This window comes from Podarcis melisellensis (genome assembly GCF_964234715.1).
Source record: "Podarcis melisellensis genome assembly, chromosome: 12".
Lineage (NCBI taxonomy): Eukaryota > Metazoa > Chordata > Lepidosauria > Squamata > Lacertidae > Podarcis > Podarcis melisellensis.
Window position 1 is genome coordinate 18,854,645 of NC_138544.1, and position 26,952 is coordinate 18,881,596.

Genomic DNA, 26,952 nt, shown 5'->3' on the forward strand with positions numbered 1-26,952 from the left:
GAATGGACACCATTACACGGATGGACCTTATGCATGAACGGACTAAAGAATGATCTGATCCACTTTATGAGTTCCTTCCGTTGAAATTTATAATTTGATACTATGAATAGTATACCTTATTTATCTAAGAACACAGCCGGTTACGTCTCATGTGTTTATTGAATATGCTTTATGTGACCAAATTTATAATTTGATACTATGAATAGTATACCTTATTTATCTAAGAACACAGCCGGTTACGTCTCGTGTGTTTATTGAGTATGCTTTACGTGACCATAGGTTTGTTTGTTGTTGTTTTGCGGGCGTTCTGATTCATCAAACTCTGAAAGACCAAAGGATCCCCATGTCTGGTCTACACTGATTGGCAGTGCGTCTCCACAATTTCAGACCTCATACTTTCCACATGCAAAAGAGATGCTCTGACACTGGACTATGGCTTTTTTTCCTAACTGTTTTATCTTTAACTAGTTTTAAATCAGCACTTTTCTCCGAGTGTCAGAAATCAATCTGGAGCCCCGTTATTGGCCAAGAGGCAACTGATGGGAATGTGGAAAAGATTTGCTGGACATGGTGATTTTTTTTGGTCCGCAGAGATTCCTCTAAATAACCCAGTTCTTGGGAGTCTACGTGCATCCATTGCAGCACAGCCTTTATTTTTATCATATTATTTTTAGCCTTTGGCTTTATTCCCAGCATGGAGTGGACCTGCTGTGCTGATCAACCATAACTGTTTCAGCAAGGGGGGGAGGCGGTGAATGAGAGAGCTGGATATATACACAAATTGTATGTGTTTAGATATGTATCCATTCATCCCTATTGATATTCATCTGTAGAAAATGATAAAGTAGTTTATTAGTTCATCTGGTATTACTGGAAAATAATCTGAATTAAAAATATATATACAAATACAAGTGGCAAGTTTATATACAGTCTGCTTTTACTTTCAGCTTACCTTGGCTCGTAATTTCAAAGTGTTGACGTTGAAACTGGGAAGGCACTTAAATACACGCCCTCTGTTGAAAGTAGTGGAGCTACACTGTAGTCTAAAGATTAGCATCAGAAACAAATTAGATGTGCTAGATTCAAACTGAAATAGTTGAAGTTCAGATGATTAATTGTGTGCTCCATAAAAATGCAATGTATTGCCTGCCAATTGGCTGAATATAGAACCTTTATTTAGATTTTCAATCTTGTGTTTGCTTGCTGATGTAGCTTAATTGGACCATCTTATTAATGCATTCTTTTTACCTGTTTGTTGCAGGGAGTGGGCTAACCGAGCATCATCTATCCACTTTCTGAGAGTTTTAATTTGCATAAGATTATTAATGAGAGACCAGTGCTATCAGGTTAGTTTGCCCATGGTCACCTCCTTGAAACATAAAATAGGAACATGATGCTAAAAGTGGCTGCTTAGATATTAGTGCAGCATTGATTTAGTAGACTTGGTCAGCTGATGGTGTACTAGCGACTTTGCAAACAACATTTACCAAATATAGTTAGCAACCCCCTATCTTAGAGCTCCTCCAGACTGGGTTTTGTGTTTTGTGTGGGTGTATCCTGCAACGTGCAGTTATAGTACATTAATGATGGATTTGTACTGGACCGTCCACAAATCATTCCACCTTTTTAGCTGTTCTGCGGTGCTCCCCCAGTGTTATTGCATTATCGCCATCTAGAGGGGGCACTCTTGCAACAAAAGCGGGACAGAAAATAAACCGCAACATTTGTGGCCTAAAATGTTGCAGAATAACAGCAGGAAGTGACAGGACATGCAGAGATTGGAGAGGAGGTGGTATGTCTGCCCCAAAACCTTTTCAGGTGCAAACAGTATTGAAAGTGGAATTGTGTATAACTATCCCAATACAGAGATCACACATCGTCAAGAATGAGCAATAAAAAGGGGGTCTGGAGGGGCCCTTTATAAACTTGCATGTCCGGCTTGCATGCTGCTAGTTGGGACACGGGTGGCGCTGTGGCCAAAACCACTGAGCCTCTTGGGCTTGCCGATCAGAAGGTTGGCTGTTCGAATCCCCGTGATGGAGTGAGCTCCTGTTGCTCTGTCCCAGCTCCTGCCTACCTAGCAATTCAAAAGCACTCCAGTGCAAGTAGCTAAAGAGGTACCGCTGTGGCGGGAAGGTAAATGGTGTTTCCGTGGTCTCTGGTTTCTGTCATGGTGTCCTGTTGTACCAGAAGCGGTTTAGTCATGCTGTCCACATGACTCGGAAAGCCGTCTGTGGACAAACACCGGCTCCCTCGGCCTGAAAGCGAGATGAGCGCCGCAACCCCATAGTCACCTTTGACTGGACTTAACCGTCCAGGGGTCCTTTACCTTTACCTTTTTTACCTGCTAGTTGACTTACTAAGGCACTGCACTCCTAAGCATACCTCCTGCCATTCTGAATCCAGGGGACTTTGAATTTAACATTGGTAGTTGGTTGGGAGCAGGCTGCTAGGAATCTTCTGGAATTTTGACATACTGTACTTGCTTTGCTTTTTCCTCCGCTCTTGTATAGGAGGCCCTCCACAACCTGGGTGGGATTGACGCCTTAGCACAGGTAACCATCTCTGCCTTTCACTGTGTTTTGTTGCCCGTTAAGTTTGCCAAAGGTAAGGACGGAAGTTATTGCAAAACGGCTTTCCCTCTTGGAAGGCGAAACTATAAACACTAAACACATGCGATGTTTTCCATTTCCAAGGGACCATAAGGCAATGTTAGTTGCAGCTTGACTGAATTGCAGAAGTGACCGTCCTGTGTAATTTGATTAGACTCTGAATTGGCTGGTTTCCGTGAAAAGGGCGTATGCCTCGGTGAGAGATCAGAATTATAATCTGCTCAGCGGGGCCATCTGGCTTGTCAAATTGGACTTCTTCTGGCCAGAATGAGAAAGTGCACACAACTAATGAAGTATTTCATTTTGAGTAGGGCCGGTCAGCACAGTCCTGCTTCAGTGGTGTTTGTGGGTTTCGCTAAATAAATGCCTTTTAAAAATGGACATCTCTCTCTCTCTCTCTCTCTCTCTCTTCTCACATTAATAACAGCGCAATGTACATAAAAAACCTCAGGGTACTATATTTACCAGGACCAATCAGAAATAGTGAGCAAGTTTTGAGTGAATGAGATCCCTGTGCCCTTTTATTTATGCATCATATCCCACATCCAGCCTGAAAAAGAGTTCTGTTGAATACGAAAGCTCGCTCACTACTTTTGTGACGTTTTGGTTGGTCCCATTGAAAGAAAGCATTACCTACGATTATTTTTGGACTTCTTCTAATGGAACAATACAGCTACCTGCAGTTTTAATGTACATAGGCTGAGAGGAACCTACCGATCATACCAGGAGTGGGATTAACTCCTCAGAATTGGGGCAGTGACTACTGCTGCTACCATGTGCTTATGCCTTGGCATGAAGTAGCTTCTAGCAGGAGCTTTTTCTTTATGGACCATAATAGGATGCTGGCTGCCATAGAAGAACTTGGGAGCCATCCCAGCCTGCATGTTCATGGTGGTTTCCTTATATTGAGTCAGGCTATTGGCCCATATTAAATATTGTCCACATCAGTGGTGGGGAACCTGTGGCTCTGCAGGTGTTTTACACACACGCACAAACACACACACACATACACAGACTTTCTGTAAATCACCATGGCAGTTTACCACAGGTCAAAAATAATAAAAGCATTACAGTGATATCTCGGGTTACATACACTTCAGGTTACATACGCTTCAGGTTACAGACTCCGCTAACCCAGAAATAGTACCTCGGGTTAAGAACTTTACTTCAGGATGAGAATAGAAATTGCGCAGCGGCGGTGCAGCAGCAGGCCCCATTAGCTAAAGTGGTGCTTCAGGTTAAGAACAGTTTCAGGTTAAGAATGGACCTCCAGAACTAATTAAGTACTTAACCCGAGGTACCACTGTATTTGATGTGTTAATGCGAATGGAAGTCATTAAAATAGCAGCTGCAGTATGAGGGTTTGTTATTCTGACTGGTGTGTAATTGGAATTTATAAGTTTTTGGATTGCTGAGTTAAAGTAAATTATCAAATCATCAATTCTAGCCCAAAGAAATAATATAATATAATTTGGCATCTGAACAATTGGCGTTATTAATTGTATTATGATTTGGTATTGTGACAAGGAGGCTTTTATTGGGTTATTGTAATTGAAAACTAATAAAAATTATGACACACACACAAAAAGGAGAAAATAATAAAAGCAACGTCTGAAAAACTCCCACAAAGCACTACTTTAAAAAACAAACAAACAGATAGCAACTCGGGTTGTTGTTTTTTAAAAAAAATGTATAGACCAAATTAAAAAGAGGTGTCTTGACACATTTTCTATATGCAGGGATGTTGCTAGACTGCAAACGACACCCTCCACTGGCCATACTAACTGTGGCTAATGGGAGTAAGAGTCCAGCAGCTTTTTGAGGGCTACAGATACCCCACCTGTGGCCTACACTGAGAGCAGCAACTCTCCAATGCTTCACAGAAGTGTATTTTCCCAGCCGTACCTGAGAGTGTCAGGAATGAAACCTAGGACCTTTTCTACGTGGAGCGTGTGCCCAGCCACCAAGCTGCAGCCCTTTCCCAGTTAACAAACATATATCCAAGAAACCATAGCTGGAACCTACAGCTTCTTGCATGAAAAAGCCCTCTTGTAGTAACTTTGTTCTATTTCCAGAATAGTGTGTTTATTTTTTGTGATAGCTGTCTGCAGTGAATCATGGTACAAGTTTGCCATCTGCTGGTCTCATGGATGCACTTTGCTTTTTAATTTTGATCCATGTAACTTTCCACTAACAATTTTACAATGTTTTCCCCCCACTTACAGTATATGGAAACAGTAGCAAATGACTACCTTTGCTATGGAGAAGAGCATCATAATATAGACAAATTGGTCAACATGACATGTAAGTGCTGGTTATATATCAATTATATCTCTCCTGTGGTTATATCTCTTCTCTTCTGATTATATTTCTTCTAGGTTGAAGTGGGGATGTGTATATGAAATAAATTCTTGTCAAAATGTTCTAAAAATGTAGTGCTAAGCTGTTGCAGTCAAACAGGAAGTAACAATGATTAAGCAGATCTAAAAACTGGCTCTTGTTTTGATATGATTGCAATTCTTATTTTCAAGGCATCTTCACTTATTTGCTGTGTCATTTTTTAATCACGTTGCAAAATCTATTAATTTTTGAAGGAAAGTTGCTTTTTAGAAGCTGTCCTCTTCCACCCCCTCTGCCTCCCCACCTCGTGATAAAACTTTTCTTTTTAATTCTCTTTGCAGATATTTTTCAAAAACTATCGGCAGTTAAAGATCAAAGAGAATGGGTAACAGCCAGTGGAGCACATAAAGTAAGTGGACAATCCCTTCTACGTAATCAGGATTTCTAATGGCTGTTTTGTGTCCTTAAAATGGCACAAAACCCCTTCTGATTGTTGCTATGCAATTTTAAATTGTCAGCGTTGAAAGCTGTGAATCAATTAAGTGGCGGGTTGACCAAGAGAGCGCATTATCAGGAGGCAGATTCAAATTGTTGGCTCCTATCCGTCCCTTTTCTGCCCCTAGACCCTGGCTCCTAAATCACCAGACAACCAACCTTGGCATTTACAAATGTAAACCCCAAACATGTTGACATTTTACTTTTGTTGGCACACTGAGAAGAGATCAGAACTTATTCCTGATAGGCAGAGATAACAAGAAGCGATTTATTATTTACAGTGGAATCTCGGGTTATAGACGCTTCAGGTTACAGACTCTGCTAACCCAGAAATAGTACCTCAGGTTAAGAACTTTGCTTCAGGATGAGAACAGAAATTGCATGGTGGATGTGGCGCAGTGGCAGTGGGAGGCCCCATTAGCTAAAGTGGTACCTCAGGTTAAGAACAGTTTCAGGTTAAGAACAGACCTCCAGAACGAATTAAGTTCTTAACCCAAGGTACCACTCTATTTACGTAAAGGATTTTGGCCCTGCTCTTTAGCCAAAAAAGGCTCCAAGAGCCAGTGGCGGAGAGCAGGCAGGGGCAGGGCGGGCACTCTGCCCGCAGGGGCGTGGCACGCATCTTGGGGGCATGGCGCACGTCCTGGGGGTGTGGCGCCCAGCACGGGCCGGGGAGCAACCACGATGGCACCCCACCGGGATCTCGCTGCCGGGGGTGGTGCGTTCCCCCCGCACCCCTCTTCCTCCGCCAGTGCCCAGAGCAGCTTTCAAATCAAGAGTCCCTCAGGCTTACAATCTAAAAAATGTGATAAGTAAACTGCATCTCTCCCCCCCCTTTCTTTAAAGTAGTGTTTGTTATTACAGCTAAGCAGGCATTTTGCCTGTCTTATAATTGTCTAACAATTATTTTTGCAGACTCTGATCAACTTGCTTGGAGCTAGAGAAAACAACGTCCTGCTAGGTGCATTGCTTGCCCTCACTAGCTTGGCAGAAAGGTAAGCTTCAGTCTAGTGTGCTTGGATTTGTCCCTTGCATTTTACCTCAGCTTTTTTTCTTTTTTGGGGGGTGGGGTGGGGGGAATGGATAATTCAAGTTCAACAAGAGCAAAATATTGACAGTCAAGCTTTATTCCCCTTATCTTGCAAACATTAAGTTATAGGTCAGATGTGGGGGACTTTTTTTAAGCCTGAAGACCACATTCTATCATGGACAACTTTCTAGGGACTACGTATCAGTAGTGGGTGTGGGCAAAGTGGGGATGGCCCGGCAATCACCCGCTACTCATTATCCATGCAAGCAAAAGTGATTTATCACAGTTCAAGGATGTATTCCACTTCGATAAAATTGCTAGCACAGAAGGCAGAGCAGGGCCTGTGAGGGGAATGATCTGGGTGCAGGGCTAGGTTTATGTTTGATGAGGCCCTAAGCTACTGAAGGTAATGGGGCCCTTTATATGTCCAGCTGTCCTTTGTCAACAACAAATTGTCACTGTTTTTGTGTTGAATATATGCTATATGGTAATTTATGGACCTAATAGGTATCTAAAGCCATTTGCACATGTTGCCATGCAACAGTCCATTCAGAATGTAGGCACCCTGTATATAGAAACAAGCAAACAAGTAATATTTTAGGGAGCAGGCTAGCAGGCGGGGCCCATTCCTTACATCATAGATGCCTGTACAACACAAAACTCTGTTGCTGTATGTAGGTTTTATTTTATTTGTTTTTTATCTTATATTTTGGAAATGTACATCCAGTTTTTTCCCCTTTAAGTTTTTTTGGGGCCCTCGAGAGAGTGGGGCCCTCAGCTACAGCTTGTTTAGCTTATACATAAATCTGGCACTGTCTAGGTGTGTGTGCCTTTTCCTGAGGGCTGAACAGAGAGGTCTGGAGCAGGGGTTGGCAACCCAAGGCCCACAGGCCACAAGCAGCCCACGGGGGTCGTTTAATCGGCCCAGGAGCTGCCCCTGAACTGAGCTGCCCACTTGGTGAGTCCCCACATGCTGCGCTACTTCCACAGCACCGGAAATCGTGTCTGCACAGACGCAGATGCCGGAAATCGCGTCTGCGCAGATGCTGGAAATTGCGGGTGTGTGCGCTCACATGCGCGCGCAATCCAGCCCACAGAAGGATCTCCGCTGGATCCCCTCCTCCTAATATTGGCTATGCTTACACTTTTGCTTTCCGTTCTGTAAACTATGTATGCTGCTTCAGATCACACATTTGTTATTGTGTGATTCTTGATTGTCAGATTTGTAGATCACGGGTGTAAAGGAGAGAATGCAAACCGTCTATAGAAGTTGGAGCTAGATTGCAATGGGATGCAAAATCTTTCCAGCAGCAGTAATTGGTTGTTACCATTACCTGGGTTTGGATGCTGATGTAATAAAAGGGGCGCCATTATCTCAATTCTCCGGAATGTGTATCGGATTTCTTTTACCCTTGGAGCACAATTCATGGTTGGAGGTGTTAACATTTTAAAACCTGAGCCCTAGGAGTGGCTGAGATTCCACTTTTAACAATACCACCAGATGCACTGGGTTTCAATGGCAGGACCATGACTAGAGTAGCTAGACAAGAATTATATAACACATTTCTTTTCCAAATGCCAACCCTGCCATCTCGGGGAACAGTGTGAGACTCATTTTCTTTGGCCTAGATTTTGAGGGTTGATTGCATGCAGATTCTTATTCTTATTAGTATTATGTTTTTATGTTTATAACTGAGACTTGCATTCGTTTAAATGATGGCAAGGTTCAAATTCTATACATAGGTTTAATTCTCATGCTGCAGGAAATGTCCATTCATAGAAATGCCATGAATGATATACTACCACACTGCAACTGAAAAAAATAACACGTTCCTCATTTTCCATTTTAGTCCTGGATGCCGAGAGAAAATAAGCGAGCTCAGTGTTGTGGAGAATTTGCTGGTGATATTGCATGAATATGACTTGCTTTCTAAAAGGTAGGATGCTGAAATAATTTCAGCCCATCTTTTTCTGTTCAGGGTTTCCAGTCACTTAGCTTATGCTAACCGTTATCTTTCTCCAACCACATGCTTTCTACTTGTAAAGTAGAAAATATGAGATTTCCAAATATGGCATTTTTTAAGGAAGACAGTTTTCTCGGTAGAGAGGAATAGTAATTCTGAAACTGAAGCAATGCAAAGGTTGATTGGAATTTGTGCTTACAAGGCCAGTGCATGCTTCTCCATGCTTAATGATCCCAGGCTTTTGCATTCTTTGGGTGAATTCCCATATCTCGCTCAAGCTCACTTTGGTTAGCTTAGAAAGCTCATTCGTATTACAAATGCCCCCCCCCCAAAGAACAATTAATAAAGGGTCCCAAAAGTAGCATGAGAGAAAGATCAGTTGCACCTTGCATGTAAAAGCACCCTAAGATTTAATACACCACGGCCAGGTATGGCTAACCCTTTTCAAGGGCTGAATTATTTTGGACAAGGTAAATTTGGGCATTGCTAACCCAATCTCCCTGCTTTCACACACTATACATTATTTGTTTTATTGATTGATTGAATTTATATACCGCCCTATACCCGGAGGTTTCAGGGCGGTTCACAATAGATTGCAATATATAAGATCAAAATAAAAACAATAACCCAATAACACCCCCCCCCCAAAAGAGCCAAATTTTAAAAAGGTATAGGATGTCCATCAGGTCAACCAAAGGCCTGGTTAAAAAGGAACATTTTTGCCTGGCGCCTAAAGGTGTATAATGAAGGTGCAACACCCATATCCTCCAACATTTCTCCAGTGTACTGTAAATAGGGATGTCTCATTTCATCATCATCAGTAATGGTGATGATGATGATGATAATTATACCCCACCCAGCTGACTGGGTTGCCCCAGCCACTCTGGGCAGCTTCCAACACAGAAACCCTCACAAAGCATTAAAAAAACCCTTCCCTATAACAGGGTTGCCTTCAGATGTCTTCTAAAGGTTGTATAGTTACTTATTTCCTTGGCTCAGGAGTCGCATAATAGCATCCTCCCCAACAATTCACCAATAAAAATAGGGACGTCCTACTCCATCATAATAATTTTATTAAAGTAGGGACCTGATCCTACAAAGTACTCAAGTAGCTCTGGACATATATCCTTTTAATGGTATCCTGCCTTACTGGAAATCAATCGACAGTGTGAAGAGAAACTTTAAACTTTTACTAAATATCCATTGCAACACTCTGATCGCGATAAACTTGCTTTGCACGGACCCCCAGCACACTAGACTCACGCTGACATTTTCTGACTCAGCTACCCCTAAAATGCTATTGAAATATAGGGCCATTTTACAGGACTATAATATTGTTCTGAGGCGTGTTTTTAAAGACACAGAACGAAAACAACTACTGCCAAACTTGTCATATAGCCGGACCAACTCCAAGCAATCAGCACCCTCTCTGCCGAAGGGCTTTCGCCACAGGGCCATGATTCATTCGGAAGGGCCGTCAAAGATGAATATGTGCGGTGAACCCAGCTGCAACACTCACTTGGAGAGGAAAACATCAGACCAAAAAGGTCAAACACACAAAGAACGCCAGCCCAAGCTAGATAATTCAAAGATAGGACTCTCCATTACGCCTTTGGCAGATCCAGAATTTCACCACCCTCTATCCCAACTGGAATCTGATCAGCCAATGCCAAGTGACGACCCTCCCAAGGGAAATGGGACACATAGAAAGCCAGAGACAGATTTAATTATCTTTGACGAAGACCCCCCGATGGCACCAGCAATCCAAATAACACCGTCGATGCCGGGAAATCGGGAAAATGCTGCAAATCAACCCCGAGAACAACAACACCGTGCATACCCTAAGAACGGTTGCATCATTACCGAACCAGTGGGAGAGCTGATAACAATTTCCCCACCACAATGAAGCCAAGCCAGTTATGGAACGAGCAGCTTTAACATTATCTCATGGAACATAGCGGGTTGGGCTAACAAACTTGGGGACGAGCCATTTCGTGATTATATAATGGGTTTTGACATAATAATGCTGCAGGAAACTTGGGCAACTGATAACATAGCTCTTGACGGTTACGACGTCTATGAAATCAAGGCCTCTAAACCGCTTGGAAGGGGACGACCGAGGGGGGGCCTAGTAACTCTGGTTTCCACTCAATTGACGTCACAAGTTATTGAGTGCTCAGTTTTCGAGCAGCTGGCACTGGGGATCACCTTGCATATGGAATCCAAGAGTATTATTTTTGTTTCAGTGTATATTCCACCATATACAGTGCAAACACAGATAGAGAGCACGTGGCGTAAAATCCATAGTTTCCTTTATTCCCTACAAATTAGGTACCCTGGCTCGCCATTTTACCTAATGGGAGATATGAATGCCAGAATAGGCTCAAATGATGATAGCCTGGAAATAAAATTCCCAATATTAAGAGATCTAAAGGAAAATAGCGCCCTCTTGCTAAACCCACCCCCACGTAGACATTCGAAAGATAGCCAAATCAACTATGCTGGATTCTGCCTGGCTTTTTTACAAATAAGTCTGGATCTGATCATTGCTAATGGGGCATTCCCCGGGGACAGAGAAGGCGAGTACACATTCATAAATTCAAATGGGGCCAGCACAGTAGACTACTGTCTCACTAACAGACAGGCCTTCGAATCAATTAAAAAATTCACAATAGATAATAGGACTGAAAGTGACCACTTACCTCTTATCATCTCCATTACCGGCCAAAATTCAATTCAGCACTCTCACATAGAACATGAGGACATAGACAAAGCAAATGATCCAGCATTGCGTAGGAAAAAATGGACACCTGAGATAGCAATTGCAGTTGAGAATAGATTGAATTCACAAACTGCAATTAAGTTAAGATCAATTATAATAAACAATTTATCAATAGACTCCTCCCTGACAGCCTACGAAAATCTCATTGAGTCCTTGCAGGATGTGGTCTCGGTTAACATAAACTCAGCCGGCAAGCCACGCACTGCGAAAGGGCGCAGTTGGTTTGACCAAGAGTGCCACACAAAGAAGGAAGCCCTAAGGAACGCCTATTTGGCCTATAGAAACGCTGGATTAAGCTACTTACCTCAATCTTATTTCAAAATCAAAAAAGAGTACAAAGCCCTTTTGGCCTCAAAAAAAGGCAGTCCGAACAAAATTCCTGGTCCCTACTATTGAATGCCTCACTAAACAATGAAACTAAACTCTTTTGGCAACTGGTCTCCGACTCAATGAGAAATAGCTCCTCAGCCCCCAGCTGTGTCATTCCAGCTCAGGTTTGGGAGAACCACTTCAGAAATATATTTATGGAAAGTCCAAACCTCCCTTCCAGTTCACAGGAGGATGACAGGGTACAATTGTCACTGCTCCCTAATTGGAGGCCGGTAACTGTGGAGGAAGTCCATACATTAATTGGGAAGCTGAAGAGCGGAAAGGCTCCGGGGAAAGACTTTATCCCAGCTGAGGTGATTACATCAAACCAGCACTGGTGGGCCCCGCTTCTGGCAGCACTCTTTACAGTAGTAAATAACTCTGGTAAGGTACCATATAGCTGGAAACATGCTATAGTAGTCCCAATCTTTAAGAGAGGCCACCCAAATGTACCTTCCAATTATAGGCCTATTAGCCTGCTCTCAATAATTGGGAAACTATATGCCCATTTCCTCAGTAGCAAATTGACAACTTTTCTAAATGAACATAATATACTATCTGAAGCCCAGGCAGCTTTCCGTGAGAATCATTCAACAACAGACCACTGTCTAATGCTGTCCTTCCTAGCTGAGAAGTATACCAGACACCTACAGGGTAAACTCTTCGTGGCCTTTATGGACCTGAAATCAGCATTTGACTCCATCCCCAGATCCCAGCTATGGTCCAAATTGAGTCTGATCTTGCAGGACAAACGACTTCTCTTTCTTATAAAAGCCCTGTACAATGGAACCAAACTGCAGGTCCGATGCGGTCGACAGGGACAGCTATCGAACAGCATCGAGATGACTAGGGGGGTGAGACAGGGTTGTATTTTGGCCCCCACATTGTTCTGCCTATTCCTAAATGACCTAGAAGAGAACTTAATGGACCCAGATGGACACATTCCAAAAATAGGAATGAGAAGGACCCCTTTGTTGTTGTATGCTGATGACGCAGCCATCATCTCGCGTTCCAGGCCGGGCTTGAATTATCTGTTGAGGAAATTTTCTGATTACTGTTCTGGAAATGGTTTATCCATTAATTATGAAAAATCTAAAATCTTAGTCTTCGAAAGAAGATTCTCCCAGTCTAAATGGGTGCTGGATGGCCATAACCTCGAACAGGTAAAATACTTCAGCTACCTAGGGCTCACATTCCATCATACAAGATCTTGGAAGCACCATTGGCAAACCTCCCTTCAAAAGGCGGAGATTACAAAGCTAGCCATACATAAATTCTTCTTCACAAAGGGCGGCAAATATGTTCCAGCAGCCTTAAGGGTTTTCAACGCAAAGCCCGTTTCCCAACTCCTGTATGCAGCAAATGTCTGGCATAATGGGGACCTGCCAAAGCTAGATGGCTTTCAGGCAAAATTTATACGATCTCTGCTGCAGGTACCTAACTGCGTCCCCAACTCCGTACTTCTGTTGGAAGCTGGTGAATGCCCAATTTCAGCTAGAGCATGGTGGGCTGCCCTAAGACATTGGCTCAGGATTTCAGTGTTTAATCTAGGGAAGGGTCTGTACCAACATATCACCAATGAGGAATTTGTCAGCAAATGGCAGAAAACCATGGCTAAAAAAGCCACCTCTATTGGTCTGTCTCCCCCCCAACTGTATTACCTGGGCTATGAAGGCGCCCAAAAGGCTTTAAAGCAAAGATTATGGGACAATGCACACAGTGACTTGCGATCTCGGTCACACGCAGTCTGTAGTCCACTGGCAGCAGGAGTTCAATATGGGTATGTCTTTGAGTTAACACCTTACATCAAAAACCTGACAGTACCTAACTATCGAAGCCTTTTCACCAAGGCCAGACTGAATGTCTTCCCCTCTGCAGTGCTGGATGGTAGGTTGAGAGGAGTTCCCTACCAGGACAGACTTTGCTCGTGTGCTCAAGACATCGAGTCCATAAATCATATTTTGTTACATTGTGCGAAGTATGAGCAGGCCAGGGCTGAACTGATACTACCCTTGCTGGTGCCTTTCCCGGGAAAGTCAGAGGCTCACTATGTCAGGTTCCTACTGGAAGACCGGACAAAAGCTAGAACTTTGGCAGTGGCAAAGTTTTTATCGGTGGTTGAAAGAACAAATGAGCCCAATATTCCAAACAAAGTGCTTGATTAACCTGGAGGTAGGCTGTATGAACTCTGTATTGATTTGTAATGTTTTGTTGGTCTCTGGACCGTAATAAAGATTGTTTGTAATAATAATTTTATTACTTATACTCTGCCCATCTGACTGGGTTGCCGCAGCCACTCTGGGCGGATTCCAATGAAAACATAATAATCCATTAAACATTTTTTTTTTTAAAAAAACTTCCCTTTACAGTCATACCCTGGGTTGAATATGCTTCAGGTTGAGCGTTTTCAGGTTACGCTCCACGGCGACCCAGAAGTAATGGAGCGCGTTACCTCCGGGTTTTGCCACTTGCACATGCGCAGATGCTCAAAATGTTGTCACATCATCTTAACCCGAGGTACCACTGTATTGTTTATAGCAACCTAGGGGGCACTTTTTGTAACTTTCTTGTGTCACAATGGATAAATGCAGGGCTATTCAATTATCTGGATAATTTAACAGGCAGACTTGAGTTTTAACTGTTTGCATGATGATGATTTCTTGGTTTCCTTGCAGGCTGACAGCCGAGTTGCTCCGCCTTCTCTGTGTAGAATCTCATGTCAAAGAGCAAGTCAAGTTGTACGAAGGTGTCCCTATCCTGCTCAGTTTGCTCCACTCAGATCACTTAAAGCTTCTGTGGAGTGTAGTCTGGATTCTAGTCCAGGTTTGCGAAGATCCTGATACCAGTGTGGAAATTCGTATTTGGGGCGGTATCAAGCAACTCCTGCATATTTTACAAGGGTAGGTTTCTGAGGGCATCGGGAATGAGGCTGCCCATAGGCAATTTCTCAATTTTCAAAAAAAGAAAGAAAAGAAAGCTTTGTATTTCCACCTCGACTGCAGTTATATTTTTAAATATAACATTTATTGCCAGAGCAGGACTGCCTGCTCAAATGTATATGGAAATTGATACCCACCAAGGCAAGGCTTTGATTTCTAGTAATATGGCTCTATTGGAAGAATTCTCTGAGTGCAAAGTCAGAAGAATGTGAGATGTGACTTTCAAAATGTGTAGCGGTTGCTGGATAAACAATGGATTGGCGGCGGTGGCTTTTTTGAAGCACGGTGCTGAAATCCACCGTGGGTGAACTTCTCACTGCAGAACTTACACAGAAGTAAGCCTGCAACAATTCCCTTCCAATATGTTGAACATGTGAATAGAGATCCTTTAACCTTAATCCTCTAACCACATCTTCCATGTAAATCTGGAGCTTAGCTTTTTGAGAATTGCAAGTTCGCATTTTTCTCGTTCTTTTGCTTTAATAATAATAATAGGGAGGAGGAGGAAATATTTGAAAAGCATTTAGGTCCTGCTTGCAGATGTCAGGATGCTGAACCTCGGTCCAGTATACCTGAAGGAGTGTCTCCACCCCCATCGTTCAGCCCGGACACTGAGGTCCAGCTCTGAGGGCCTTCTGGTGGTGAGAAGCCAAGTTACAGGGAACCAGGCAGAGGACCTTCTTGGTAGTGGCCCCTGCCCTGTTGAATGCCCTCCCACCAGATGTCAAAGAGAAAAACAACTACCAGACTTTTAGAAGAAATCTGAAGGCAGCCCTGGTTAGGGAAGCTTTTACTGTTTAATAGACTACTGTATTTTAATATTCTGCAGCTGGAGAAACCCAGCCAGATGAGCGGGGTATAAATAAATTATTATTATTATTATTATTATTATTATTATTATTATTATTATTACTACTACTACTACTACTACTATGTGGGTTTTTGGCCTAATCCAGCAGGACTCTTCTTATGTCTTGAAGGTTCTTTTTTATTTAAAAGAACACTATAATATAGAAACCTTAGGAGCCAACTCCTAGGGGCTGAGGTCCCATTGCTCCCCCCAATAAAATATTTGACTGCCTCCCCCCGTAGTTGATGGGCATTGCCATTCAAATGGTATGTGTGCACTGTGTCATGTGATTAATTAGGCAGGGGACATGCCCCCCCTCAAATAGTTTATTCAGGTTGGCACCCCTGTTAACAACCAATTATTCACATATTGCTTCCAGTGCTATCTAATGGCCTAAAAATACCTGACCGAAAGTTTTATTTATCCCATATTTATGAGTTTCAGCATGCTGCTCAAGGATATATAGAACATTGATGTTCTTAATTCAAAAGTAAATAATTATTATCAGCTGGTTGATAGATGTAGCCAAAGGCTTCACGGTATTGTGTTTTTTGCTTTCCCAGGGAGCGAAATCTATTTTCAGATCGTTCTTCCATCGGGAGTTTATCCAGTGCGAACGCAGCAGGGAGAATCCAGCAGCTTCGCTTCTCGGAAGATTTAAGCCCTCATGAGATACAAGAAAATACGTTTTCCCTTCAAGCAGGTGCATACATTATGAATTGCCCTGAGATGATTTACACTTAATGCAATAACCGATGCCCAAACAAAGAACTTTGCAAAGATCGAACTATTAGCCCACAGTAGGTTTTCTGCTGAGGGCTCTATGCCCTCACCATTTGTGGTTTGTGGGAGGAGGGAGATTTTAGGAGGAAAAAGAATATTAAAGGGCTCGGGTCTTCTTGCCTTCTATAGCACAGTGGGGCAAGGTTTCAGGAAGGTGGGGGGGGGGGGAAAGGAAAAACTCCATAGAGTATGACAGAAAGTTTTAAAATTCTCTCTCCAGGATCCCATAACCGGTTAGGGCAGGCATTGGCAAACTCCGGCCCTCCAGATGTTTGGGACTACAATTCCCATCATCCCTGACCCTGTTAGCTAGGGATGATGGGAATTGTAGTCCCAAACATCTGGAGGGCTGGAGTTTGGCTATGCCTGGGTTAGGGGCTCAAAGCAGGTGGATTTTACCTACCCCACTTTCCACAGACTTTTGACTACCCTCAACCTACAATGGCTCCTGGAGACTGCTAGCCTGCTCAGTTTTGCTCAGGACATTTTGGCTCAGCACCCCACCCAAACGTTTTATTTGCAGAAGCCACAGCTTCATCTGCGGACAGTCCTGTTTCACTGCCCATCTGATACACATGCGGCTGTTAGGTTTGATACTTGAAGGAACAATAATACTTAAAGTTAAGGAAAGAACATGTTGAAGAACAATACCATCAGGTTGGGAGTTGGTCCAGTGATTGTAGCACTGACTCCCAGGGGCACTGTGAGCTCAGTCCTGTTACTCATGATGAGCTAAACACCTTGTGAGATCTCAGCTGCGTTCTTATGCACCACACTGGCCAGATCCATGACCCCCCACCTTAAACTGAGTTCAAAAGTACACCTTTTTACAGTTTATTCAGCTGTAATAGGCGAATGGAGAAATTCCCATGCTTCTGATTGATTTTCAAGTTCGCTTAGTACTCAATAAGTTTATTGAGAGTAAACTATAATTTGTCCCTTTTTGGGTTTTTTATTTTATTTCTTTTTTCTTTTGGCAAGGTAATAATCATAAATAAATAAGAATAAAAATGTGCAACCCACCACCGAGACCATTCTATTGTAACTATCCAACCTCCCAAAATTTCAACACCTCTTACAATGGTTTTGACCTCTTTCCATTTTAACAGTACAGATTCTACAAACACCCTCCATATTGCCTCAAAATCATTTATCCTGCACGTCTTACCTTAATGGCCCATGTTAATTTATCATTAATAGCTATATCCCACACCTCTTTATACCATTATTCCATTTTATATTCTGCTTGCCCCTTCCACTTCCTAGCTATCACAATTTGTGCAGCTGTCAATAAATTTGTGAAATTTGTTCTTTCATGGGATCCATTTCAGACACTGTAAATCTGGGATTGTAACGAAATGTGCCCTCAGTGGAGAGCTGCTCTCCAGTCATACCCCCTAACAAGCATGTTTGTGCAAAGTGGAAGTTTGCAACTTTGGATTTGTTGCCTGCAAGCTTTTTCTTTTAAAAAAACAACAACCTTACTCCTGAATGTAAGGTGCAAGTGTTCCTGTGCTGTGATTTACGTTTCCACTTAAAAGCTGAAAAAGCAAACTTGCTTCTTTCTGCGAACAGTGGGTTGCATTCCGTGTAGCACAAATGAGATTGTTCTTGGGAAAAGGAGACTTGCCTGTGCCTACAGAATGGCCTCTCCTCTCCTTCTGCCACGGCCAACTGTTCTGGGGATTCTCTCAACCCCTTGGAGCAGATTTGGGGAGGGTGCAGTGGGGGGGAAAGCTGCATTGTTCTAGTAGGAATTGTTACCTGGCTTCTACTGGCATAAATTCGTTGAATACAGCCTGATGGATATACCGTACTTTTCTGTGTATAAGACGTCCCCATGTATAAGACGCCCACTGTATTTTGGGACTCCAAATAGAGAAAATGGAGGGAGATGGCCCAGAGTTCTTGAGTTTTTTTCCAGGGGGGGGGGGAATTGCCCAGGCTTGTTGAGCTTTTATTGGGGAGGGGGGGTTGATGAAAATCGCTCACCTTCAGGAACACAACAGCCAGTCACACGCACATCGGCAAAGACACCAATTGTCTCGCCAAAAGCAAGTGCCAATCTCCCGTCCTATTGCCGCAGCAGCCAATAGCCAGCAGACCTTGGCAGCACCCACCAATCACCTGCAAAAATGCCACGGACAATATCCTGCTCGCGGCAGCCACCAATCGCCCTTCCCACCTCTCCACTACCTGCGTGTAAGACGACCCCAAATTTTTAGCACAATATTTTAAGAAAATAACCTAGTCTTATACACGGAAAAATACGGTATGTAGTAGTAGCCTCATTATAGATCGTACTTCACAAGAACCATATAAGAGAAACAATTGTGGCAATTTATTTTAGCTTGTTGTGCTGCGATTACTGAATTGGTCCTGAATGATACCAACGCTCACCAAGTCGTTCAAGTAAGAGATTTTTTATTGCCTAACATACTTATTAATCTCTACTGATTATTTTTTATTGTGTTCTAATTTGGTTGTGGATGCAAAATATTCGTTTGCAGATGTCTTGGTTGATACTGGTTCTTAGATACTGTGTGTGTCTCTTTCACAGATGAGAAATGTTTGGAATTTGAAAAAAAAAATTAAGGAAAAAGCTTTTGATTTAACTTTCAAAGAAGGGATGCCACCATGCTTTGTAGGAAATTTGAGAAGAGAGCAGAGAGTCTAAAAGAAACCGGCAGGGGGGCCTGTTACTGGAAGAAGGCAGGGCTTGCTATGATAAGAACCAAGCTGAGAATGGAATAAGGTTGAAAAAATAAGACTAAAAAATATAGTTAGGATAAGCTTGATGTTACCAGCACCAAGCTGGCCGGGCTGAAGAGTATTTTGTGGATGAGTAATAGCAGGAAAGGGGACGCGGGTGGCACTGTGGGTTAAACCACAGAGCCTAGGACTTGCCGATCAGAAGGTTGGCAGTTCGAATCCCTGCGACGGGGTGAGCTCCCGTTGCTCGGTCCCTGCTTCTGCCAACCTAGCAGTTCAAAAGCATGTCAAAGTGCAAGTGGATAAATAGGTACCGCTCCGGCGGGAAGGTAAATGGCTCGCCAGAAGCGGCTTAGTCATGCTGGCTACATGACCCAGAGCTGTACGCTGGCACCCTCAGCCAATAAAGCAAGATGAGCGCCACAACCCCAGAGTCGGTCACGACTGGACCTAATGGTCAGGGGTCCCTTTACCTTTTAATAGGAGGAAAAGGAAATCCAGGAGGCAGAATTTGTGAGCTGAAAACGGAGGAGGTCAGCTACACTCAAACCCAGTAAGACGGACAAATGCTACGAAGAATGCTGCAAGGCACAGGCTCATAAGGAAAATGTGGTTAAGCTCCTGAATGTCTTTGTCAGAGGCCTATAACATGCAAGTGTGGTGTAGCGGTTAGAGTGTCAGACTAGGACCTGGGAGACCAGGGTTCAAATCCCTACTTGGTCATGAAGTTGCCTGGGTGACTCTCAGCCAGTCACAGTCTCTCAGCCTGACCTACCTCACTGGGTTGCTGTGAGCGTAAGATAGAGAGTGGGGAGAACCATGGGCGCTCCTTGAAGCAAAGGCGAGATATAAATGTACAAATCAGTTGGGTTTTCCCCCCAGGGGGTACTCAAGGGCACACAGTACTGACACCTCTCTTTTTTGTTGTTAAAAAGTATGGCACTTACTGTAACAACTTTATGGTGAGTACCGGCACCTTTTTTTTCTAGAAGAAAAAGCACTGGTACAAATAAATCAATACCGTAAAGCAGTGGTTCCCCATTGGTGGTCCGCAGACCCCAGGGGGTCCACATAACCCACATAATGGGTTATACAATGGGTTATACAATGTGTAAGTTATGGTTTAACATTTGACTGTTCTTTGAATGTATATTCTTCAATGTGTGCTTTCTCAGGAAAATGGCGTCTACACAATAGCAAAGCTGATTTTACCTAATAAACAAAGGAATGTAGTGAAAGCCAATTTATTACAGGTAATCTTTTCCCCTTTATTTCCAACTTTCTATGCAAACCTCTGAGCACTTAAAGCGAGACATGGTGGTTGATTGTGTATTTCTTTAAGGTAACTTCTGTATTGAGCAACTATCTTACTTTTAAAAGACATCTGAAGGCAGCCCTGTTTAGGGAATTAGAGGCCGAAGCAGAGGCTGGAGAGGAGCAGGGCAAAGAGACAGGCTGCTGAAGAAACTGGGATGTCTCCCCCTCCTGCTTCAACAAGCTCCCCTTCCCCTCTCCCCCGGGACTAGAAGAGTTAGACGGATCTAACATATATGAGAACAAGAAGAACCTTCGTTTAAAGAAGATTGGAAAATGTTTACTGAGTATATGGGGGGGGGGATTCTGTACACTTGAAAACATTGGCAGCATTAAGATAAATTCAACAGTGTAAATAGGTTTCAATGGAAGCAATACGGTGGCACCTTGGTTGTCGAATGCCTTAGTTGTCGAACAAATGGGCTCCTGAATGTGGCAAACCCAGAAGTAAGTGTTCCGGTTTGCGAATGTTTTTGGGAAGCCGAACATCCGACGGGGCTTCTGTGGCTTCCGATTGGATGCAGGAAGCTCCTGCAGCCAATCGGAAGCCGCACCTTGGTTTTTGAACCGTTCCAGGAGTTGAACAGTTTAAATTGGAGAGCCAAGGTACCACTGTGAGGGAATATGGAATTATTTAGTTTATATAAAATATGCACGGATTTATGCTATGTAAAATGAACCATGGAGAGAGAAGAAGAGAAGTCGTTGATATTTTAAGCTTGTTTAAATGAATATTCTAAATTGTAAAAGATATATATATTATATATATGAGAGAGAGAGAGGTATGAAGAAGAAGGAGCAGAAACTGTTGGCGGAGTCTCCAGTTGCTTGCGAAGGACCCAGGGAAGAAGGAGATTTAGGTAGTCTGTGGAAGGCAGGGACCTTCACTCCCCACAACTGCCTCATAGGGGCAAGACCTACTGAGAAGAGTTACCATTCTCATTAGGCCTGGCTCCCCTGAGCAGGCCTTGCTTCTTCTAATTAAGAGTTAACTTCATTTACTCTGTGTGATTTGTTTGCTGGCTGGCTCCTTGACACGGTGAGAAGCAAGGAGCTATTTATGACATTGAAGCCCCTTCTGCTTATCCACATGCTGGATTCTGCAACTGGTTGTTTAATGGCGTGACAGCATGCATATATGGTCCCAATCGTTTTGAAAAACGCATTACCATGTAATGCAAAAAATCAATGAAATATATGAAAATGTATGAGGCACCACAGTAGTCTCAAATTCTGTGCTTTACTTTATGAAGTGAGACACCTAAATAATTTGTCACTGAGGCAAGGTCCTGAATCTATGTCTCCAGTAAGCTGGTTTGATCGCTCTGACATTATTACGGGATTATCCATTTTTGTACTGCTTGCTTTAAACATGGATTTAAAATGCCAGTAGAGGTCTGGGAGTGCCAACAAATTCATATTTTTAGCAGAGCAGCAACAGTTCTTACTGTTGATACACTAAATTGAAACGAAGATGGATGTCTTTTTAATTTCTAGCATATTTTTTCTTCTTCTTCTATTACTTCAGAAAGATACCAGACTTTTAGGCCACGTTCTTTGGCTACAAGGAGTTGCTTATTTAGTAGTCTACAGGCATGGACTTCTCAGGCAAAAGCAGCTAAATGTGGTCGGTAATGCGTCTGCATAGAATTACCTTAATCTATTCATTTCCCTCTCTCCAGTGCTATGCCTTCAGAGCCCTGCGATTCCTTTTCAGTATGGAAAGGAACAGACATCTCTTCAAAAGGTATGCAAATTTAATATTAGAAGAGATTACGCTCTCAAAATGTTCACTTGAGTTACAACAACAAGTCTGCAGGTTAATGCTTAGTGTTAGGCTTAAGTCTTACTTAGATTTACTGTTTTGTAGCTGGGGGAACCGAAAATAAGATGGTTGACATTGTTGTCCATAGATGTCTCTGCAAAGAAAATGTAACTGTGTTTTAGGACCAGTTCAAAAGCTCAGCTGCCACATGGAGATCTCTAGAAACATTTCTGGCACCTCTGCGTCGGGGGCAGTAACATTTCATTGATCTGCTCATTTATATTTTTTAAAGGATTTGTATTTCAGACATTGCCAAATGTCACTGAAGCAGTTAGAAACTGATTTACGGTAGAATAAGTACAGCAAGAGGGACTTTGAATTATGTCTGGGAACTGTAAATGTGAGGTGTTGAATGCATTCACTCTGAGGACCACAGTAATATCATCATTAAAAGAGAGGAGTTAAGAATGCACTGGAATTAAATGGCACATCCTGGGCTGTAGCTGACAGAGGATGATGGCTGAACCTAAAGATTGACTAGGGTGGACAAGAAGCCTGGAGAGATTATTAGCCAGAGCATTAATAGGCTAACAAATAGAAGGCTGGAAAGTCTCTCTCTGTTCTTCCCATGACAGATATGCACATAGGGACAGATTTGCCCATTTTTCTAAACTATTGATTATATACTGCTTAGACTTCATGGTACAGTTTCACGATTAAGCCCCTTTGTGGGAAGAAACACCGATTGTACTGGAACAGCGTCCGCGTCTTGACTCACGAGTTGATGTTGCTTCTACCAAATACATGAGTGACTCTGAAGAAAATGACTACTGTAATTTATTTGTTTGCCTGTTTATGCTCCTTATCACAGAGCAGTTGCCCTTGGTGATATATTTTTTTCTGACAAGAAGATAACATGCCTGTTGTTCTGGGACCTGATCAAGGAAATTCCTATTTATTTTTGGAGTGTAGTGTACCTCCAATTTCAATTGAGGAGAAAAACAGCCCAGTCATCAGTTTGGAAACATTGCAGTCGAATAATGCATTAAAAATTGTGCGCTCTTTCTCTCTTTCTCTTTCTTACATTTCTTACATTTAATATTGGCTCAAGATAGAGAACCTTCATGTGATCAGATGTTGAGCAGATATTTCAGACGTTTGGGGTTCAGCATGGACTTTTAGCACATAGAAGTATTTCAACAACCTTCTGTATCAGTGTCATAACATGATTCATATAACTTTTTTTGAAGCATAAATGGAATTAGGGATAGCAGCTTTCCTGTTTAAAAACATGTATTTTCTTTTCCATCATTTTCAGTGTTTCTAAAACTAAATGCAAGGCCATCTTTCTAGTGAGGTCAGATTAATTAGCAGAATGTCATGCTCATTGACTGTATTTCTACTCTGAATAAACAACCCTTGAAAAGACACTTGTGGGGTTCAAAGGCTGGCTGTTCTGAAGCTACTGTCTGAGCCAATAAAGTAGACAATCTGTTCTGTTTCTTGTGTTAATGACATGGCTACAACTCCTTAGTATTAAATTTATACTGGCAGAATATAACTGTACTATATAAGAGCTACAGGATTTTTTAAATGTTAAATGGTATTTGGTTTGAAGATAGGGGATCTGACCAGTCCAGGGGTGTCCAACCAGTCACTCCTTCAGCTGTTGCTGTTGAGGCGACAGCTCCTATCTTCCATTGCCACTGGCCATGCTGACTAGGCCTGGTGGGAGTTGGGAACCAAAAACATTTGGAGAGTCGTATGTCAACCACCCTTTCTTTATCTCCCTAAAATCCCTGTGGTCCTTATTAAAACAATTTTGTCCCTAGAAAACCAGTGAAGCAATAAGAATTATTATTCAGCGAAGTGAAATTAGACATTTTCCCCACAATGTAATTGGGTATGAACTTTATACAGCATTCTATAAATAAATAGTTTTGCATTTTGTAGGCTCTTCCCTACACACTTGTTTGAGAGCTTCATTGACATTGGGCATTATGTTCGGGAGATAAGTGCTTATGAAGAGCTGGTATCGAAGCTAAATGCATTACTGGTAAGTAGTAAATGTTTGCTTACGTCCTTAGTCACACTAACACACTGCTAAAAAAAAATAAGCTTACCCTATCTTAAAAACACTCATTGTTAATGAAGAGATCTTGCAAGAAATAAAAAATAAAGTTTCATAAACACATGGGCTTAGGCATCTCTCCAATCGAAACGGGTGGCAGGCTATGGGATAAAGGTGGCTAACCTCCAATACAGGGGCAGAATCTGCCCCAACCCCAATATTCCTGATCCTCTAGGGCCCCACCAAATTTAGTGAAAGCAAAAATATGAGGGTGGGCAGAGCTCAGTAGCCTGATCATCATTTCGACCATTTGATGAGCAGAGATGGGGTGATAACCCTTAACAGTGGCGTAACGCTGTTTGCTGGTGCCCAGGGCAAGCACATGTGTCCACACCGGATGGGAGGGGAGTGCTAGCCTAGCCTTCGCTGCTGTAGTAACCCCATCCCCACCAGAACAAAATGGTGCCATGCTGAGCCACTTGCCCACCTTGCAGAAGAAGGCCGGCTGGCCAATGTCACCCTTAGTGGGCAGAGAGCAGCACCAGACTGGCCACACTGGGGGTGCCTGGTTTGTGCCTCCTCAAAAATTGTGCGCCTGGGGCCACACACACCCTTGTGCTTCCCACGATATGCTCCTGGCCTTCCATCCTCAGCTGATTTGCATGGGAGGAGTGCTTTGTGCCTATTTGTGTGCCTGCCATTGTGTGTGTTGTGTGTCAACTGCACATTTGAGACTGTGGTGGCCACACTGCTTTTGGCCGCACCCATCACTAGGATGTGTTGCCTGGAGGGGTGGATATAACCCTTTGGCAAAAAAGGCTTGGTCACTCCTGCCCTAGGACAAATGACAGATTGCATCGCCAGCTTTCATCCATGTTCTCTTGCTGCCGGAGCCTGACACATCAGCACAATAGCCACATAAGGGTTCTTGGTTTCTGCGAAAGAATCAGAAGACCAATGAGGGAGAAGGTGATCTCTAAAGCATATAAAGCCCATGTTGTTAGCCCAAACCAATGTCCTATTAGCGAAAGATTGCATAAATCAAAATAAGTCTTTTAACTCATTTCATGACTAGGAGGATGAAGTGAAGCAAATTGCGGAAAACATTGAAGACATTAATCAGAACAAAGCACCTACGAAATACATTGGCAATTATGCAATATTGGACCATCTTGGCAGTGGAGCCTTTGGGAGTGTTTACAAGGTAAATAGGCTTTGGGATATGTATCAAATCTTGCCATGCATTTATATACTTTCACTCCACCCTTGCCTGTGATGTTATTGCAAATTTGTTTCACTCTTTTCCCAACTGTAAAGGTGGGCCATATCCTGGTTTACATTGTAACACCGAGCCTTGGTCTGCTGGCCCCACTATTTCTCTGGACCAGGCTGTCACATGATCTCCCTCCAGTTTTATTCAAATGCAAAATGGTGCTCAGAAGGGCTATCTTTCAGCACTTGTCCCCCTCCTCAAATCTTCAATGTGTGTCTAGCAATACTGGTGCTATTATATGGGATTCCTGTAAAGATTACTGACATAATATAGGCCAAGCACTTTAAATAACTTGCAATGCATTATATGAATACAAAATAGTATTTGTTCTACCGTGATGTAGTGCATCTGAGTAGGCCTTAGACTCCCAATTTCTGCATAGATCTGTTACTATTTTCTTTCATATACTCACATGTCACGTTTTGATTGCCCTATGGAGGCTTCAGTGAATTTCAAGCTGGCTATTAGATGCTTTAAAAAAAAAGGACGTTTCTTAAAATAGACACAGTACAGTTAGTTTTGATGAACAAATAGTGCTTGTTTTAATCTTGTTCCTTATCTGTTGTTCTTAACCCCCACATAGGTTAGGAAACGCAGTGGTCAGAACCTTCTAGCGATGAAAGAAATTAATCTACATAATCCAGCATTTGGAAAGGACAAAAAGGACAGAGACAGCAGTGTGAAGAACATTGTCTCTGAATTAACTATAATAAAAGAACAGGTGAGTCAAAACATACCAGGAATAAGTTTCATCGAAATTACTGGAGTTCTCTTCCGAACAGTGGTATGGTATTTAGGTTTTTGGTTGCCAACTGGAAAGTAACTTGCTTACACTGATGATGCTTTGTTTTGTTTTTAAGCACCTTCACACCTGTAATAATAATGCTTTTAAATATCATACTGAATACGTTGCTGTGATATGTGCCAATTGTACTTGTGTTAAATACAAAAATAAAACAGCATCAGTGGCAACCATTTCTGTGAAGGTTTTCTACACCAGTTGAACTGAATGAGCATTTGTAGTTGGTTAGCCAATCCAGAGGAAGCTGGAAGAAGTGGGATTTATATGTGCAGTCTTAAATTGATTTTTAATGGTTTTTAAGCATGTCTGGGACACGGGTGGCATTGTGGGTTAAACCACAGAGCCTAGGACTTGCTGATCAGAAGGTCGGCGGTTCAAATCCCCGTGACGGGGTGAGCTCCCATTGCTCGGTCCCAGCTCCTGCCAACCTAGCAGTTTGAAAGCACGTCTAAGTGCAAGTAGATAAATAGGTACCGCTCTGGCGGGAAGGTAAACAGCGTTTCCGTGTGCTGCCTTGGTTCGCCAGAAGCGGCTTAGTCATGCTGGCCACATGACCCGGAAGCTGTACGCCGGCTCCCTCGGCCAATAAAGTGAGATGAGGGCCGCAACCCCAGAGTCGGCCACAACTGGACCTAATGCTCAGGGGTCCCTTTACCTTTACCTTTAAGCATGTCTGACTTGCAGCTCTACCAGTTTGTTATTGAGGTTACTTCCTCATTCATTTCCATGGAGGTCACAGTCCTCATGCATGGCAAAGATGTCCACGTGGAGGAGATAACCTTTCCATTGAAGGGAATGGGGAAACCTGTTCTCACGTAAAAATTAGAGAGCGATGCATCTGCATCAGGGTG

General features: G+C 42.8%; 1 protein-coding gene across 3 annotated transcripts in view; it reads left to right on the forward strand.

Moving 5' to 3' along the window:
- The window catches only part of NEK10 (NIMA related kinase 10), a 102,389-nt gene that overhangs the window by 10,282 nt on the left and 65,155 nt on the right, over positions 1 to 26,952 (forward strand). For all 3 annotated transcript variants that reach the window (XM_081883146.1, XM_081883147.1, XM_081883145.1), the window contains exons 6-19: positions 1,262 to 1,346; positions 2,514 to 2,555; positions 4,838 to 4,916; positions 5,294 to 5,361; positions 6,363 to 6,442; positions 8,328 to 8,414; positions 14,268 to 14,492; positions 15,945 to 16,084; positions 18,515 to 18,576; positions 20,052 to 20,129; positions 21,873 to 21,937; positions 23,909 to 24,011; positions 25,102 to 25,230; positions 25,883 to 26,020. In XM_081883146.1, coding sequence (XP_081739272.1) covers positions 1,262 to 1,346; positions 2,514 to 2,555; positions 4,838 to 4,916; positions 5,294 to 5,361; positions 6,363 to 6,442; positions 8,328 to 8,414; positions 14,268 to 14,492; positions 15,945 to 16,084; positions 18,515 to 18,576; positions 20,052 to 20,129; positions 21,873 to 21,937; positions 23,909 to 24,011; positions 25,102 to 25,230; positions 25,883 to 26,020 — 1,381 coding nt within the window. The remainder of the gene's footprint in view (positions 1 to 1,261; positions 1,347 to 2,513; positions 2,556 to 4,837; positions 4,917 to 5,293; positions 5,362 to 6,362; positions 6,443 to 8,327; positions 8,415 to 14,267; positions 14,493 to 15,944; positions 16,085 to 18,514; positions 18,577 to 20,051; positions 20,130 to 21,872; positions 21,938 to 23,908; positions 24,012 to 25,101; positions 25,231 to 25,882; positions 26,021 to 26,952) is intronic.